Below are 20146 nucleotides of genomic sequence, written 5' to 3' on the forward strand. Positions count from 1 at the left end.
CATTCTGAAGTCCTTTTTTTACTCTCAAATTTGTTTGTACCATAGAGAATAGTCTGATGAGAGTATAGTTTGACATGTTATTAAAATTTTTTGTTTATTCTTTAAAATTTAATAGCATTATTCACTGTATACATATGTGCTAAAGTCATGATTATACAAGTAATATACATATATAGGTTTAATTGCAATAGGAAAATTCCAGTTATGCATGTATTGAATTTGGATTTGGAACATATCAAATATTGTAGTATACAGTGTAATAAAGTATAGTTGTAACTGATGTCTAGATTAATTATATGATGGATTATTTATTGTACGAAAGTTTGTCTTAATTTGAATTGGTTAAATAATTGATAAAGTTAAATAGAAATGATCAACATATATGTAGTCAATATATATTTTAGTAGTCTAAAATATAAACATCTTATTTCATTGTCAATATAAATCGTACTTCAAAAAATATTAAAATTGCCTAGTTAAATCTATAACTATTTTAACTAAATAAATGTGCTCTTGAAAGACATGATTAATATTTTTATAATAAGAAATATCATAGAATCATAGGATCCTAAGATTGAAGGACAAACTGGTGCATCTTTTTATTCCAAACAGTAATAGCGGGATCCTTTATCATATCCCGCTTTGGGTTGTACTCTCTGTTCACCAAACCTACAATAAGTCGCATACTTGCATCCTAGAATATTCATTCACAACCTATCAGACATAAACAATGGTATTAAATAATAGAATTTACTTAACTTTACTTTTGGTGTGTTTCTAGACTAAACTTTGTAATTATGTAGATATTTTTCTTACCCATTTCTTATCAGTTTTCCAATAGTGGTAGAAAATCATCCATTGAGTGACTCAAATATCACAATCATTTTTCACCATATTTCAAGTCACACATTAATAAAGCAATATTATAAAAAATAACAGTGTTATTGAATTTGTATTTAGAAAGTTCGTATTTTTACACTTACAATTTGGCAGGCTGTTGCAGGACAATTGGCTCATGAAATTTATAGTTAGTAAATTGGAAGTTTCTATGCGAAGGTGTTTTTTGCAAGTTTTGTCAAATAAAAACTTCTCAATGTATGTTATCACATCGTCAATGACATTTTTATACTCTAGCATCAAAGATTGTTTTATCTAAATTAATTAAATATATTATTTACCAAAATTCATAACGCATAGAATATTTATTGATATACACAACTTTACATGTCTTGGGTACTGTGACCTAAGACATTTTTTTAAAAAAAATCAAATATTTAATTAACCATGCAAATAGAACAATACGAGTACGTAATATTATAGTTAAATCGTTACAATAATATATGTATCCCGGATACATTGGCATTAAGCTCATTGTGCCTATATCTCGGACACTCAGTACATAGTTTATGCATAACTTCGTAGTTGTGCCATATCCCGAGTGTACTCGGGATACATTTAGTTTTTTTTTTAAATCATAGCCCGATGATTGAGTATCTGGGATATATGTTTAATGTGCCTTGGGTCACAGTACTTAAGATGTGTAAAGTTGTATATATCAATAAATATTCAGTGAGTTACAAATTTTGATAAATAACATATTAATTAATTTAGATAAAAAAAATTCTCTAGCATCAATGTGTAACCTTTGAACAAGTCCGATATAACACGGTCTCATAAAGCATCTCAACTACCATGAGAAATCAATGGTTATTAAGATAAATTGGCACAAAATTCTTCAACATGTAAACAACTTTATTAAAACAGCCTAAAAATAATTTTGTGTTCACCGCTGAGGTTTCTCATGAAGTATCCTTGATATATTTCATTATGTCAAAACAATTTTATTTCGTAATTAAAATAATTTGGTGTAGTGAATATTAAACTAAGTGAGGAATTTGATTATATTTCTAGTATATTTTAGAAGATATATTGATATTGAATAGTAAATTTTGAACTGTTAATAAACTTATGGGGAATATATGTGGCAAATTAAATACCAATGGCCGCCAAGATTTCCTGCACTTGGTTCAAATGGCCCTTTGGTGAGTATTGAACAAACTAAGATAAAGGCATATGGAATAAAGATAATCACAATTACACTCCACTAACCTAAATTTTAACAGTTTCCAAGCATAATAAATAAATATTTCCGAAATAATTGTTCTTACATTGCCAATTATTGGTTTGTCAAGCATAATAGTTAGAAAAATCTTGCGTGTCATGACAGTAATGATTGTTTGGAACAAACACTTTCCGAAAAATGAAAAATAACAAATATTACATTATGGGATTAGAAAATGTTGAAAAATAATTAGATGACAAATTATCAATTAAAATGAGCAAGACATGAGTTTTTCTTACTCTAGATCTAAATTGGTTCTAAAGATGTAAACAGCAATGGCTAGTTCAATACCAAAAAATTTTGTCTCCTTGGTTAACCGAAATACAAGATCCAAACACTATGAAAACAATGTTAGAATTAATTGTTTAATCAAAGAATATCATTTAATGACAATATTGTTATCCTAAATAACGAAACTTACTTGTGGTATGTCATCCCCGTCCATATTTGAATCGTAATGCTGTAGTAAAGCTATGGACGATCAGGAGAAAACTTCTCCTTAAAATGCAATTCTTTCTGCAAAACAAAAAAGTAACGCAATTATTTTAAGAGCGATGCTTATAATATTTGTGTGAATAATAATATAATTTTTTTAGAGTTGTTAGACTGCATTTACTAAAGATAACATTAGATTTATAATAGGTCAAGAGATTTTTTCTATCACTATTGCCAACTTAATTAGTTAGGGATACATTTAGGATTCATTATATGAAATTTCGTAAAAAAATAACTTTAACATAAACTCAAATCAATAAGGACCTCTTAAAAACATACACAAGAAGCACAAAGAATATCCACAATGTAACTAACAATAACATATATATTAGAAGGCCCGAAATTTCTAAACCTAGAACACTTTTTTCTTCTTTTTGAGTAATAAATTACAAGATACTTTGGATAAAACCTTAACTTCAGAGAACGATAGTCCACGCTTTCTTTCTTTGCATCTTGAATTCCGTTATTTGTTACTGGTTTGTTACCTAAATAACTTGATGGGTATCTATCAAGTATATATTTCAAAGTGTTCGATGGTGGTGTAACAGTCGGAGTAGTGTTTGGGAGTTTTACATCGCGATGTTTAAGACCTTGTGGATAATGATACTTGAAGCTGTTGCACGAGAGTTGAATACTTTCTTTACCTTACCACATAAAAAATCACCATCCTCCTTCTCAAACAACCTTTGAAAACTCCACTTAACAAACTTAATCTTGTATTTAGGGTCAAATACCACAGCAACAAAAATTATCATATTCATATTTCTCAAGTTACCCTTATATTTATCTTGTTTAGCCTTCATTCTTGTAGCCATACCCTTAAGTAATATGTCATTATTGTCAGCCCAAGTCTTCAAAGAACTAAGAATTAAACAAAAATGATGAAAATATGAAGAGGTCACAAATGTAGAATCCGAGACTTTTTTGGTTACATCGAAAAAAATCTTCAAAAACCTCACAAAGCATCTTGCATTATCCCAATCTTCATTCTTTGGAATTCCCCCTTGCATCATTACAAACTTAGCATCCTTCTCACTTAATCTCTTAAAGGCCTTTTGGAATTTTAAAGCACTATCAAGCATTATGTAAGTGGAATTTTACCTAGTGGGTACATCTAATTGCACACAAGAGCAGTCTTGTATCCCAGCATCTTTAATACAATTTTTAAATCTATCCATGCAACTAGGAAAAGCACGGACATATTTGACATCATTCCTAATTTTGCTAATTGAAGAATACATATCCTTCAAACTATCATTTACCACCAAGTTCAAGATATGAGCACAACACCTAACATGCAAATGTTCACCTTTTAAAGGATGTGAATTCCAATCCTCCATTCTACCTTTCAAGTAACCAATGGCAACATTATTTGAACTAGCGTTATCAACTGTGACATTAGACTCTACTTATTCCCCAATTTAAAAGATATTATTTTATCTTCCTACCAATTGTTTCACCTTTATGATTCTTGATGAGACAAAGTTAAGAATTCTCTTTTGCAACTTCCAATCTTAATCAATAAAATATGCAGTGTGGCAAAGATAGTATAGATTTTGTACAGAAATCCAACAGTCAGTGGCAAAACACACTTTTATTTGAGTTTATAAAGACACCCTTCAACTTATGTTTTTTATTCATGAACAAGTTCCAACAATCCTTAGCAACTAAAATCCTTCCTGGAATATGGAGTTTTGGCTACAAACACTCATGAAATAATGAAACCCCTCCCCTTTAACAAATCTAAAAGGCAACTCATCTACGATTATCATTCTAGCAAGGGCTTGTCTACATAAATCAGGATCAAATGATACAGCAGTCAAACAATTCCTAACCCATTTCCTTCTTCTTTTTTAAGTTGCTGCATAATAAGTGTTTTTTGTGTGGGATCAAGTTAATCTTTTAAAAAATTTCTACAGCAGTCAAACAAACTTTTGCACAATAAATAATCCAGATATCAAATATAACTCTACTTTATTACAGGTATACTACAATCTTTGATATGTTTTCCAAATTCAATACATGCATAATTAGGATTTTTCTATTGAAATTAAACCTATATATATGTATTACTTATATAATCATGACATTAGTGCATATGTATACGATGATCAATGCTACTATCTTTTAAAGAATAAACCAAAATATCTAAAATTTTTAATAATAGAAATTTTCTAGCATCCTCAATATACTTCTAGTTGAAATTCAAAAATTTAAAATATGAATTAGTGGAGTGTAATCGTGATTGTCTTCATTCCATAGGTTTTTATCTTAGTTTGTTCAATGCTCACCAAAATGCCATCTAGATTAAGTGAAGGCAATCTTGGCCGTCATTGATATTTGCAACCTATATACCTCCGGAAGTTTATTAGTTGTTTAAATTTTACTTTTCAATATCAATATATCTTTCAAAATATAATAGAAATATAATTAAATTCCTCACTTAGTTTAATATTCACTACACCAAATTATTTTAAGTCCGAAACAAAACTGTTCTGGCACAATGAAATATATCAAGGATAACTTCATGAAAAACCTTAATGGTGTACATAAGATTTTTTAATTTCCATCAACATTCAAAAAATTATTGTAGTAATATTTTATGGCTGTTTTTATGAAAGTTATTGTTAGAATGTTGTAGAATTTTCACCAATTTATCATAATGGTCATTGGTTTGTCATAGTAGTTGAGATGTTTTATGAGACCGTGTTATATTTGAACTTGTTCAAAGGTGAGTTAATAGTCAAAATCATTCTTGAAAGATACATCGGTCTTCATTTTGGTCCTTGAAAGACAAAATTAATCGAAATCGTCCCTAAAAGATACACGACTTGGTCACATTAGTCCTTTCGTCAGTTGGATGATGACGTGTCACGTTAAGTGCCACATGGCATGATGATGTGGTGAGTTAATGTCACATGTCACAAGATGATTGGTTGACGTGTCACTTGACATGTAAAAAAGTTATTTATAATTAAAATAGTCCTTGAAAGTTCAGACGTAAGTCATTTTCATCTCTAAAAGTTTTAAAAATTAATCAAATTAGTCCTTATATAATTTTTTTATTTTTTCTTGATAATATTAAATTTGAAATATTTTTTGATACTACTAATTTTAATAGAAATGTAATTGACAAACAAAAAATTAGTAATTGTATCTTTTCTTCTTAAAAATTTTTTTTAATAAAATTATCTCTCCTTTAATTCTTCTTAAAATCTCTCTTATTCTTTTCTATTCTAAAACATTTTTCTTACATTATTACATTTTGCTAGAATATATATATACTCAAAAATAAAATGTATATATTTGTTAACCTAAACAAAGTTATATGCTCAAAATCAAAATTTATGTATGTTAACCTAAACAAAGTTATACCACTATTTTTTTTTACTACATCTTTTTTTTCCATTACGGTATTACTTACGTATAGGATGTAATGGTAGTGATATTAAAAGTCAAAATTCAAGAAGATCCACAAATTTTGCTTCAATTTCAAACTTTACAAAATATTGAAAATTTTTTGTTAATTATTATTATTATTATATATGCTAAACGAATTGCTTCTTAAGTGTACTACATGCAAAGATCATAACTTTTTTTGTGTGTTTCTTTGAGTATATATATATATATATATATATATATTCCAGCAAAATGTAATAATGTAAGAAAAAGATTTTAGAATAGAAAAGAATAAGAGAGATTTTGAGAAGAATTAAAGGAGAGAGATAATTTTATTGAAAAAAATTTTAAGTAGAAAAGATACAATTACTAATTTTTTGTTTGTCAATTATATTTCTATTAAAATTAGTAGTATCAAAAAATATTTCAAATTTAATATTATCAAGAAAAAAAAAATATATAAGGACTAATTTGATTAATTTTTAAAATTTTAGGAATGAAAATGACTTACGTCTGAACTTTCAAGGACTATTTTTATTATGAATAACTTTTTTACATGTCAAGTGACACGTGGCATTAACCCACCACGTCATCATGTCACGTGGCACTTAACATGACACATCATCATCCAACTGACGGAAGGGCTAACGTGACCAAATCGTGTATCTTTCGGGGACGATATCGATTAATTTTATCTTTCGAAGACCAAATTGGAGATTGAAACATCTTTCAGGGACGATTTTGACTATTAACTCTTCAAAGATTGCGCACTAATGTGGGGAATTTTTTTTATCTAAATTAATTAAATATATTATTCACTAAAATGACTCAAAGCAGATGAAACACATATTCTAAGTACTCAGCTATCGGGCTATGATTTAACAAAAACCGAATATATCATGGGTGCACCCAGAGTATGGCACAACTGCAAAGTTGTGTATAAACCGGGTACTCATTATCTGAGATATATGCACAATGAGTTTAATGTCAGTGTGTCCGGGATACATATATTATTGTAACGATTTAACTACAATATTACATACTCGTATTGTTCTATTCGTATTGTTAATTAAATATTCAACTTAAAAAAATGTGCCTTGGGTCACAGTATAAAGTTCTGTGTATCAACAAATATTCTATGCGTTATAGATTTCAATAAGTAATATATTTACTTAATTTAGATAAAAAAAACTTTAATGCTAGAGCATAAGAGCGTCATTGACGATGTGATAATATACCTTGAGAAGATTTTATCGTACAAAAATTTCCAAAAAATAACTTTCCATAGAAACTTTCAATTTACTAAGTATAAGTTCCATGAGTCAGTTGTCCCGTAATAACCTGCCAAATTGTAAGTGTAAAATTACGAATTTTCTAAGTACAAATTCAATAACACTGCTATTTTAATAATATTGCTTATTAATGTGTGACTTAAAACATGGTGAAAGAATGACGGTAGTATTTGGGTCGCTCAAAAGATGATCCTCTACCACTATTGGAGAATTGATAAAAAAAAATGGATAAAAAATTGTCTAACATACTTACTTAGTTTAGCGTAGAAACACCAAAAATTAAGTTCAGTCGATTTCATTATCTAATACCATTGTTTATGTCGGATAGGTTGTGAATGATTACTCTAGGATTCGAGTATATGACATTTTGGATTTGGTAAACAAGAGTACAAACCGAAGTGAAATATGATAAAGGATCTCATAATTACTCCTTGGAATAAAAAGATGCAGTAGTCTGTCATTCAATCTTAGGATCTTATGATTCTAGGCTAAGGATTCGATGGTCCCAGAACGTTTGGACCATTAAATGGTCCCAGAACAAAACATGCTTTTTAAGTTTTTTTAATAACTGCTAAATAGTCTTTTTCTAATTTTAATTACAAACTAACCCCATATATTTTATTTAATCATAAAAACTATTTTTTATTTTATAAATTATTATTTTATCATTAATCTATTATGTTTATTAACAATAAAAAACAAAAACAATAACGAATTAGATCTTCTATTGATCGTAATAAACTTTTTGGCTATTTCAATCGATTAAAAGATTATATTTGATCCGTGACGTTCGTCCAAGGTTGTGAAATCATGCTTCTTTGAAAATCAATCGATTGGATTATCAAAACAATCGATTGAATTTCAGGTTTTCCATAACTCAATCGATTGGACTACAGGTTGTTATCACAAAATAATTGATTGAAAATTGCAGGGTAGCATGGTTTTCGCAAAAATCAATCGATTGGTCATATTACCCAATCGATTGAACGATGACTAAAATGTGTGTTTTTAATAATTCAATCGATTGCTTATACTACCCAATCGATTGAATGCTTCAAAACAACATGAGGTCTCACAATTCAATCAATTGGTTGTGTTGCCCAATCGATTGAAGTCATCAAAACAATATGGATTTGCCGAATTCAATCGATTGATTGTGCTACCCAATCGATTGAAAGCTTCAAAGCAACTTGAGGTCTCACAATTCAATCAATTGGTTGTGTTACCCAATCGATTGAAGTTTGTACATGGCTTCCAATTCAATCGATTGGTATGAGAATTCAATCGATTGGGAAGTGATGTAAATGTATTTTTTTCTGCATTCAATCGATTGGTAATGTAATCCAATTGATTGAAATTTAAAATTCACTATCTATTAAACCCAAACCATGCGTATTCACTCTCTCCCCGTTTTAAAACATCATAACACCATTTCTGCACCTCTCTCCTCTCTCTAAAATCCAGAAAGCTTCTCTCTTCTTCTTCTCCAATCTCACCAACATCCACTCCAAACTACATACATATTATTAATCCTCATCCAAATCCTTACAAAACCCACCAAATCAATATCCCAAAATGGCCAAAACTAAGAACGCCAAAAGAGCTAGGATTGAGGGAGAAAGCTCTGCTTCCGCCAGACTAGTTGCTTCATCACATTACATGGCAAGGTGGCTACCGTCTCCGAGGACACTGAACAACTTGTGGAGAAGTTCGAGTCAAGGGCAATTGTTCCTCCCAAGTATATAACAGCCGAGTTCATTCATGATAGACATTATAACTTAGTCTGGAATGCTTTGCAAACATAGCACTTGACTGATTTTGTACAAACTAAGGATGATTATTACCCGCACTTGGTTAGGGCTGTTTATAGTACTTTAAATTATGTTGTTCCTGAACCTGATGAAGCGGGTGAGGAGGTAATGCCGCTGATTGAGTTTGATTTAGGGTCACGACATTATAGAGTTACTTTGGAACAATTAGCTGAATAATGGAATTTAGTTTATCATGGGACAAAATTTACTGGAGGTATTGCGGCAGATGAGGAATGGGGTGAATATAATAGATTGGTGGGTTTGCAGAGTCTACAGTATGAGAATCCACATATGGGTGCTAGAGGTAATATAAGTTGCAGTGGTTTGGGTAATGAACAGCGTATACTGATGTATTTATTTTCATACATGTTGATTCCAAGAAAACATAATCATGGAATCTTGTTTAACGAGGATATTCTAGTGCTTTGGGCTATGGTGACTGGAAAGGAAATAAACTAGCCTTATTTTATGGTTCATCATATGCTTGAAATGAAGAAAGAAAAATCAAGTGTTGGTTTAGGACATGCTTGCCAATGGACCAAGATTTTCACCTGGCTTGGAATTGACTTGAGTGAAGAGAAAAGTGTCGTCTTAAGTAATGTAGCCAAGATTGATGACAACACTCTAAGATAAATGGGAAGAGATCCGGATGCCCAAGAACCTCAGAGGAGACCCTGAGGTGCAAGCACAATGCGAGATTTGATGGATGAATTGCGAAGCATGAGAGTATATATGGAGGGGCAATTTGCTGATATGAGGCAGTGTCAAGACAGACAAACTGAAGCTATCAATTGTCAAGGAGAAGCAATTGAGCTTCTATACACTAATCTAGGCATCACAAACCCAAGGGACATCATCCCAAGGCCTGGACCATGAAGAAATTGTTATCTAGAACTCTACATGATCCTATAATCCTCATTGATTCTTGGATGAGAGTTAATGTTAGTGAGTTACAAAAAAATCTAGGATAATTACGTTTCGAGAGCGGCTCTATTTTCAACAATGACAAAATCTAGGTGTTATTTTCACTGTATCATGAAATGTGTCATTTCACTTTTGAGAGTCCTAGGTATTATTGTTCACTGGGTATTTTGACAATTTTAAATGATTTCATCCCTGTAAATCATATTATGAATTTTACTTTGGAATTGATTGTAACTTTCTCACTGGTTCATGAAATCCAACAGAAGCATAAGTTCTTGCAAGTTATTTCCATGGTGAAAGTTTCTTGATGCTGCTACTATTGCAACAGTTGGTGCCAACATGATGCTTAGTGAACACTAAAATTGATATCAAATTCAATCTTTGGACTTTGTTCTGCTGATCATGAAGCATAGCACTGACATTTTTGCTAGTGTTTTATTCTGCCATTTTCATACATGATGGCAAGAATTTCTTGTGCTTTTATTAGGTAGTGCAACTTTTTTAAGCTTATTTTGTTTTTAAAGAAAGTATTATGGCAATCTAACTTTCTTATTATACAAAGAAGCTAAAGTAGCAAAAAACATCTTATCTATGCATGTAAATCTGGGAACTTAATTCACATGTAGAGTTCTTGAATATTCAGTGGGACTTTTGTACATTTTTATAATTCATACGTAGAGTTCTTAAAGGTACTAGATTTGCTTGAATTGTAGGACCTTCTCTATCCTTCGCATGATTTTACTACATAATTTATTTAAACTCTTGGATGATGCATTAAATTTAGCTAAATCTTTTTTAAGTTTATCCTTAAGATGAGTTTAACGTTTTGTATGATGAATTGTGATCTTCACATTTTTGTTTACTAATAATATTTTCATTTTTTAAAATGTCTAACATCTTTTTTGAAGTTGCAAAACTTTTTTCTTTGATAAAGCAAATTATTTGACCATCTTTGTGAATTCTTAAAATAATTCATCATAAGATTCTTGTAACTCATAATAATAGTTAGAAAAATTTGCGGTCTGAGGTTGGCTGAGAGATAAAAGTTTGCAACTTCGTCTTCATCATCTAAGGAAGCTAAAGATGTGTTGGCTTTTTTTTTCAGGAAATCAGGTGCAATCAGTTCTTGAAACCAATCGATTGAAGAATGCTTGCAATAAGGTGTTTGTATGGATTCAATTGATTGTTTTGGTAGTGAAATCAATTGATGTATCCTCAATTGCTGATTCAATCGATTGCTTTGTGAGTGCAATCGATTGAAGTACACTTAATTACTGTTTCAATCGATTATTTTGTTATTGTAATTGAATGAAGTACACTTAATTACTGTTTCAATCGATTAGTTTGTTAATGCAATCGATTGAATTATCCTCAATTACTGATTCAATCGATTGTATTGTTATTGTAATCGATTGAAGTACACTTAATTACTGTTTCAATCGATTATTTTCTAAGTGCAATCGATTGAAATATCCACAATTATTATTTCAATCGATTGGGGGGGGCTATTTGTATTTGATTTTAACCAAAAGATAAGATATCATAAAAATTTTTAAAATTGTTCACTTAATTTAAAAATTTTAAAAAATATAGAATTAAAATTTGGTTATCTTTTTTGGGTGTATATATATGTGCTCAATCCGACTAATTTTTTATACGTTGACAAATTATTTTAAGTATTTGCCTTTCAAACAAATCTACTTATACAATATATTTCAGTTGATAATAATCATGGATATTCCTCCTAACGAAGATTTAGTCCCCAATGATGCATGTAATACACAGAATATGTCACTGGCTACAGACTGTGATCTTATCACAGTTGATTTTGGTGATCAAATTGGAACTACAATTCTTAGTGCTAAGGTAAGACGTAATCGGTTTTTAATTTTTAGTAGAATGTATTATGAGTAATATAATCTTTTATGTTTTCTTTCTACAGAATGACCTAGTTATCAATGACGATGTTATTCAAAGCAAGGATCTAAATAAAAGTGAAGAATTGTCTAGTGAAGTGGAAGAGGTCCTCCTTAGCATGGAGGTAATTTAATTTGACAACCAGTAATGCAATTTATATTATGTCATACAATTTATATAGTATAAACATTTTTTATCACTCTTTTTGTATTTTTACATTTAAATAAAATTATTTTACCTAAACTGTTTGTAGTCAATGAGAGTTGTAAACATGGCTCAGGACGAAAAAATTGATAAAATCCTTGAATCTATAAACTGCATTGAGACAATGATTTCGAGACTCCGACCAAGCTTTCTGTACAAAAGACATGTCCATTCTCAAATAGATTGAAGGCTAAGAGTTCGGATATTGATATTCATACTACTATATCAGACGATGAAGATGATCTTATTGAACTGGACAAGAGGTCTTTCACTCAAGATGATGCGTTCAACATCGAGATCAATATGGACAAACCAACATCCCCAACTATAAGAGCCGCAACAAAAAAGAAAAATATATCAAAGGTATATGCATGTGTAGTAAAATTCAATAACTCATATTTTTTACTAGTATAATCCTAACATGATAATAAGAATTTATTGAACCTGTTTTTTTTTCTTAGGGTAAGACTATTATGGGGACACAGAAAAAATTACCGTTCACTCCCCCAGGCAGAATTAGAAAGCCAAAGATTGAGCCCAAATCATTCAATAAATCCAAGGCGTCTTATACATTGAGCCAACCCACAAAAGACTATAGAAGACCTGTTTATTTCTTTTCCATTACCAACATAATTACCACTTAGACACCAATCTTTAATTATCTAGTTTGTTATTAGTACTGCTAATTAACCATCTAGTTGTGTATTGCTAATACTTTTGTGTTAAACTTTGTAGTGAATGCAGTGTAAATTTATGCCAACTCTAACTATGCGTCTTTTGGAATATCAGATAAAGGCCTGTGCATATGCATTTTCTGCCTCGCTGGATCCATCATAAGTTAATTTGATATTATCTGTGTTGTCGATGAATGAGAACCAATCTAATGTGTTTTGGGTTTTAATTGATACCGTGAAGAACTTGTGGTAACAGATACAATCAGAACAACTATATCAGACTTTGAACATTTCATACCTGACAGACCCATTACTGAAAAGGTACACAAATAATCGATTAATTAATTTACAATTGATTTTTTGCACAATCTAGTAATATATATTTGGATTATGGTTCAGATTCTTGAATTAGCGGCATTGAGATGCACTGATGAACAATCTGATGTAAGTTTCAAGACAACATGGCAACTTCCACCGAGATTTGTGGTATGTTATATAACCCCTAACAAGATAATTTTACTAATTATAAGTTATAACTGTAATGCTGATATAGAACCATGCTTTATCATGTACTAACAGTAATATTGGTTTGCATTAATGAATTAGGTGGATGTCTTCAGCAAGATAAATTTAAAGAAGAAGATGGAACACTATATTTATAAATTTATGCAACCTACTACTGATTTAAAATTTATAAGAATTTTTTCTGGACATTCTTTGTTGAATATAGTTTTTCATCATTAATATTCATAACTCACGGACAAATTGTATGGTCTAGATATATGTTCCTATTCAAGAGGGTGACCACTGGTATCCAATGGTAATCTCGGTTGGCGATTGCACAATCTATCACTTGGACACCCATTTTAATGACGACAGAATTCAATATCGTGAACGTGTTATCAATACACTAGTAAGGCCAAGAAAAAACCTTTATAAGCTTATTTGATGATATTTTGTTTATATTATTTAACTAGTTATTTGAAATCAGGCAAACGTACTGGAGCAAGTCATCAAGTCAAAATTTTACAAGGATGATGTCATTCAAGAGTATAATAAAGAATTTTAGGACTACAAAATTAAAAGGCCAGAAGATATACCTCAATGTAGTTCAAGTTGGAACTCTGCAACTTGGGTGATGAAGTGGATGGATATGACTTTTGAGTTTAAACCAAATGGTAACAATAAGGTGAGCATTTATAAAACAACTCTCTAATATTTAATCCCTATTTTTTTGTACTAATTTATAATAAATAAATTGCAGCTTGAGGATCACGATATTTGCATGATAATCGCTATGCATTTACTCCGGGGTCGGATCAACCAGAAGAAGTCACAATTTATAGCGTCGGCCAATGAGTTTTGGAATATGCACACAAAATATGAGATGTAAAGATAATAGTAGTAATCTAGATAATTTATAATACTTTGGTTATTGCCTATTTATTTGTTATGTTTGGTGGATGTACTTCTTTAGTTATTTTTCAATGACTTCTTAAATAGAAATTTATTTCTTCGTGGCTTTTAAAATTTTTCTCTATTTCTATGCACTATAGAGATATTTTAGTTTAAAAAACTCATATTTTTATGATAAAGTAATGTCATTTTCATTTATTATTTCAGCAACAATGCCATATAAATATTATGTCTTGTGAATTATATTTTATTTTATATAATTAATTTATGTAAAAAATATTCCAGAACTTTTTATTTGTTTGCATTCTATTTTGTTCTTTTCATTTGTTCAAGATTTGACCTCTCTGTTGAATCTTGACTAGAAAAAAAAAACACCAAGCAATATATATCACGGCATTTTAATATTCTGTTCATATATTGCTAAGACATATGTGAAGTATATATGTTACAAATTTTTAATCAATTCTTCCTAGAGTAATAATGGAAGCCCCCTTTCAATCCTCCATTAGAGCGATAGGACTTTTAGACTTATCATCTACAAATTTTACAGTTTTCTCAGCCACACGATCCATTATTTCTTCATTGTAAAGCTCTAATAACGTTACTTTCACGTTGTGCTCTGCGTTCTCAGCCTCCAATATATCGAGGGGTAGCTCCTAATCCACCAGTAGGACGAGGTGCTTGACCAGGCTGACCGGGCCTTGGTGCATCATCCTTTAAAATGAGAAACAAATACAATCATCAAAAAACCAGTAAATGGTACATAAAAGACATATAAAATTAATTAACCATCACTTACAATTCCTAGGCACAAAAGTCACAAGTCTATTCCAAAAGAGAGAACGCATAACCACTTACCCTAAAGAAGACTAAAAGTTTGGAGTCCCATTCATTTATGCAGTCAATCACATTCACATGCTCAAGTGAATAAGCTCAAGAAGACAATGTTATAAGAATGCAAAATTGACATCACAGGTCTAAGATCTGAATATAGCTAAAACTAAAAGACAGACGAGACGCAATTTTTAGTGGATTAGGATCAGCCTCAATTCTTTCCATTAATATCAATTTCTAGATATGCAATTGCAAGATCTAGAACTATGATTTGCGTAAATTATAATTTGAAGAAATGAGATTTCTTCAAATGAATATGAAAGAGTAGCACTCCGGTCTCTATAACCGTTCTATGTATGAAAAGAGGAGATTAGTATCAGCCTCAATTATTTCCATTAATATCAAGTTCCAACTAGTTATCCAAGCACTGTAATACTCCACAGTTTATGAACAAAATGTGTATCAACATAGCTAAAGATAATCCAAAACAATTTGCGCTCATTAGAATCAATAAGCAACAGATCGTGGAAAAGTTAAAAGAATGGCAAAACAAGCATACTCTACGCCTAGCAAAGCGCTGTGGCGGCTCGCGGTTCTTCCTATCGGTGCGAGAACGCACCCTCACGACATGAGAGTGGATGGCACAGGAAACACAATACTGCATCTTCACGTACAACTTCGGAAGAGTGTATTCTATAACCAACAAACCATAACAATAGAAATACATAAATTCAAAATAATTCAGCAACAAAAGAACATAAATCTTGATAAACAGAGATAGATAGATTATGTGAAAGATTGCTCAACAATGTTCCTCACAAGGAACTGCTTGATTGATTCGTCCTGTGAATTTCATTAAAGAAAAAAATTAACCTAAGAGGAGTGAGAAACAAATATGAATGGAGAAAGAAGGAGAGTACCTTAGGGCAGCACTTGCCGCAGTTGGAACAGCGGATGAATTTGACGTGGCCGCGACCATGCTTGTTTCTTCTGCCATTTCTGCGCTTGAAAGTCTGAAAAAGAAGAAGAACGAAAGGGAGAAATTGAGGGATTAAGCAAAGAAGAAATAGTACACAAACAAAGCATTAACAATGGAAGAAAATATTATTAAACAACAAGTTTATTTTTAACATGTTGAATTACCCAAAAATCGTAGTTCACAGTTCATAGTTCACATTTCATGAAACTTCAAAGTAACCTTCGAACAGGCTTGAACAGAACTGAACTAACATTAATTATATAAAATTATTCAATTAATCATCCTTCAACAATTAATCAATATTTCAACAATTATTATTACAAAAATCAAAATTCAGACCTAAGGTTAGAAGCTGGATATCTAGAAAAATGCAGAGCTGACGGGGACAGGGACAGTGGTTGGCAAGAGGTGGCTGAAGGTGTAGCAAGGTTGAACAGAGATGGCGCCGGCGGTACCTAACTCAGCAACGGAAAGTGGTGCTGGCAGTGGCTGCGATTTTTGGGGGCTGACTTGGCGATGGAGCGTGGCTGCGAGACAGTGGTGGTGGCTCGACGGGGGGGCTAGACGGAAGTTGCACCGGAGGCTCGAGGTGGAGACTGGAGACGTTAGAACTGAAAGAGAGAGGTGAAAGTGGACTCTGGAGGATCGAGATGAGAGGTGTGAGTGGGTCTGTGTGAGACTAGGGTTCATTCCCCTTTCTTCAGCATGCAAAACGCAGCGTAAAGCTAGCTAATTTCAAAAACCGACCGGGTCACGGTTCGGTTAGACCAACCGGTTCTTAGCCGGTTCGATGGTTCAACTCCGGTTTTTAAATTTGTCGGCTTTGCTGTCTGTCTGAACCGTATTTATTAACGGTTTATGGTTCGACCGGTCAGTCTGGCTTATTCGAACCAGTTTTCATGACATTGCTTTTTTTTTTCCAGCCCATTAAACGACGCTGTTGGTGGGGTAGTTTAAACCGGAAACCCACTAAAAAACCGTCTAGTTTTTTACCGGTTTACCAGTTAAACGCCAGTTCAACTCTGGTTTTTTTTACCCTTTTTCGCTAACCCATATTTATTTGACAATTATTTCATCTAAAAAGCGTAAGCACGACTATTGGAAGAATATATAAAATTTCATTAATATAGTGAGAAAAATAAATAAATACAAATATGAAACTGATTCTCTATGGAAAAATATTAAGTTTATGGAGGTTGCTAATTGTCACTATCTAACTCAGCCGTCGGTTCGGTATACATGTTGCCATCATCCGAACCATTAGCTTCATCTTCTATAACGTTGTTGTCAATGTCCTTTTGCCAAGGACATGTTGTCTTCTTATGTCTTTCCATTTGACAAACACTACAACGTTGCTGCTTCTTCTTAGATGGTTGTTCTGAGCCTATATTGGTTTGATGCACATACGGATTACTACTTTTAGCTACACCTGACTGAGGTTGATTAGTGCCTTCGTCTGCAGCCTTGTAAGATGAGTACAATCCCATAATTATGTCACGTGTCTCTTCATATCTCTCTGGTACTTTAGCAGCAACAGCAGCCAATTATTTAGAAAATTCTATCAAGGCACTTTGATGACTAATAACAACAGCATCCCTGGTGAACCCACTTGGATCATTGAGTGCTGATTTCACCTTTTTTGTCAATCTATCCAATACCAATGACTGGGAAATCTCACAAATGTCTCTGTCAACTAGAACTTTCACATTATGTTCGTAGGGAATTCCAAATGACTCCATTCTTAAACAGGTACACATGAAGATCATTTCTTCTTGACGAAATTCAACGGTCCACAAAAATTTGGGCCTCCCATGCTTACACACAATGTACTTTATGCAATCATCGTTATTCTCTATGTTTAGCACCCACATTGATCTAGCTCTAGAGAGAAATGGCCGAAACAATAGAAATATCTCATGAGTGTATAACTTAGCAGCAAATCTCTCTAGCAGCTCTATACAAGTCTGCATGACGGGCACCCCACGTGTAGATTCATAATCAGCATTAAATTCTTTAAAGCGCAAGTGTGCAACACACCTTTGAAAATGCTCTACAAAACTTGTCAAATCATACCGCGACCCCACATACCTTGCCACAACTGAGTGTAAACCTTCACATCTTGAGGTAGTTCTAAACCCAGCAAAGAATTTTCCTCTTATATATGCAGTAACCCACATATGCTTCTCTTCATACATGTTGTTCACCCACGACTTATCCTCAAGGCCAAATTCTTCAATAAGTTGAACCCACTTACGCTTAAACACGGGAATCTCGTAATCTTCCAACATGATTTTTCTGAATTTAGATGTAAACGATGGATTTCCAACATTGCTAGTTGCATTTCAAATAAGGTGCCAAGCGCATAATCTATGTCTGACTTCAGGAAATACATCTCTTACTGCATTCCTAATCGCCATGGCCCCATCAGTTATTATTGAGGTCGGGGTCTTACCCTTCATTGCAAACATGAGCTGACGCAGGAGCCAAATATATGTATCAGTAGTTTTGTCCATAATTAACGCAGCATCAAAAACAATTGTTTGGTTGTGGTGGTTAACCCTGCTGAATATGACTAATGGACAACTATACTTGTTCTTCTTGTATGTAGCATCAAAAGCAATAACATCCCTGAAGGGTTGGTAGTCTAGTTGGCTAATCCCATCAGACCAGAACAAGTTACGTAATAAACCTCTTGAATCAATGCCTTGAAATATAATTGCGGATCCTTCAACCGCATATCCTCCAACTTCTTCAACACTCGTGCTGCATCACCAGGAATTTGACGCCTTTGCCGAGCAATCTCATTGTACATATCTCTGGGACCATAGCCAACAAATTCATACCCGCCTGCTTGACTAGCTAGAAGACGAAATATCTGTGAAGTACTAATCCCGGACTTTAGCATGTTCATCATTTGCATAATATCTGCCTCTGACATTTTTCTGTGGGTAGGCAACATAGCACTGAATTGTGTATCCAATAGATCATGGTTGTGTTCGTCAGAGAAATAAAAGATATGCCACCTTCCAGTTTCTGGTACAAATTTAACATCCATTCGGGCTTCACACCCAGTTCTTGTTTTCAATCTAGGCTCTTTCTTCCTTTTTTCCATCGTGTAATATTTCTCCTCCCTGAATCCTTGCCTATAACATACAAATTTTTGTTTGTAAATCTCGCCAATACTATTCTTAAAGGTCTTGCTCTTTCTTGCACTAAAGCCCTTCGACTTTGAGTACTTCAGATAAAAATCAAATGCAAGCTGCAAAGTAGAAAAGTGATCTTTACCAATTTCTTCCGCAAAATTTTCACTAAAATTCAAAGTTGTAATGTCTTGCACGGAGTCAACCGCATAAGCAGCTTCAAGGATATCTTCTGACCGATCAGCTTCAGAAAAATATGCTCCCTCAGTAAATTCATCTCCGAAATCTTGTTCGAATTCATTATGTTCATCCATCATATTCTGGTCACAAACTAGCTCTTCTTGTTGGTTATTATCATCGTCCTCCTGGTATTGCTCATTCATCTCAGTGTCCATAAACATACCTAACATCTTAAAAATATCCAATGAAAAAAAAATCAGTACACTCTGTCTTATAACATTACAAAAAATAAATAGATTCTAATATTGCTAGCAGGGACGGATCCAAAGATTTTAATATAGAGGTGCCAATTTTTAAATAATTTTTTTAATCTATAAAAATAATTAACATATAGTTATTGGAGTTAGTTTTTTAACAGATTTATTAAGATACATATAATTATAATTTTTTTTCTACAATTTTATTTTTAATATGATAATTACATTTTTTTAAAATAAATATAGAAATTATTATATAAAAACTAAATTGAAAGGTACAAAGACTTGAGAGTATGATATTAAATTAGTTAGGTAAAAAATATTAGTGAATTAAACAATTAAGACATAGATCTATTACATAGTGAAAAATAATACATATAAAACTATTAAATTACATAATATTTTTTTATTTTTTAAACACAAATATTATATATAAGTATAGTTTCTTAAAATTTTGGGGGTCCAGGCCACTACTCGATGAATAATAAGATAATAATTTATA

The 20146-nt window shown here is 32.0% G+C and overlaps 1 protein-coding gene across 1 annotated transcript; it reads right to left on the reverse strand.

Annotated features, from left to right (window-relative positions):
• LOC107646779 (protein FAR1-RELATED SEQUENCE 5-like) lies at positions 18410-19602 on the reverse strand. The gene is made up of 2 exons (XM_016350939.1): positions 18757-19602; positions 18410-18538 (listed from the first exon to the last, which is right to left on the reverse strand). The coding sequence occupies exons 1-2, from the start codon at positions 19600-19602 to the stop codon at positions 18410-18412; spliced, it is 975 nt and encodes a 324-aa protein (XP_016206425.1).

This window comes from Arachis ipaensis, chromosome B01, assembly GCF_000816755.2.
Source record: "Arachis ipaensis cultivar K30076 chromosome B01, Araip1.1, whole genome shotgun sequence".
NCBI classification, from domain to species: domain Eukaryota; kingdom Viridiplantae; phylum Streptophyta; class Magnoliopsida; order Fabales; family Fabaceae; genus Arachis; species Arachis ipaensis.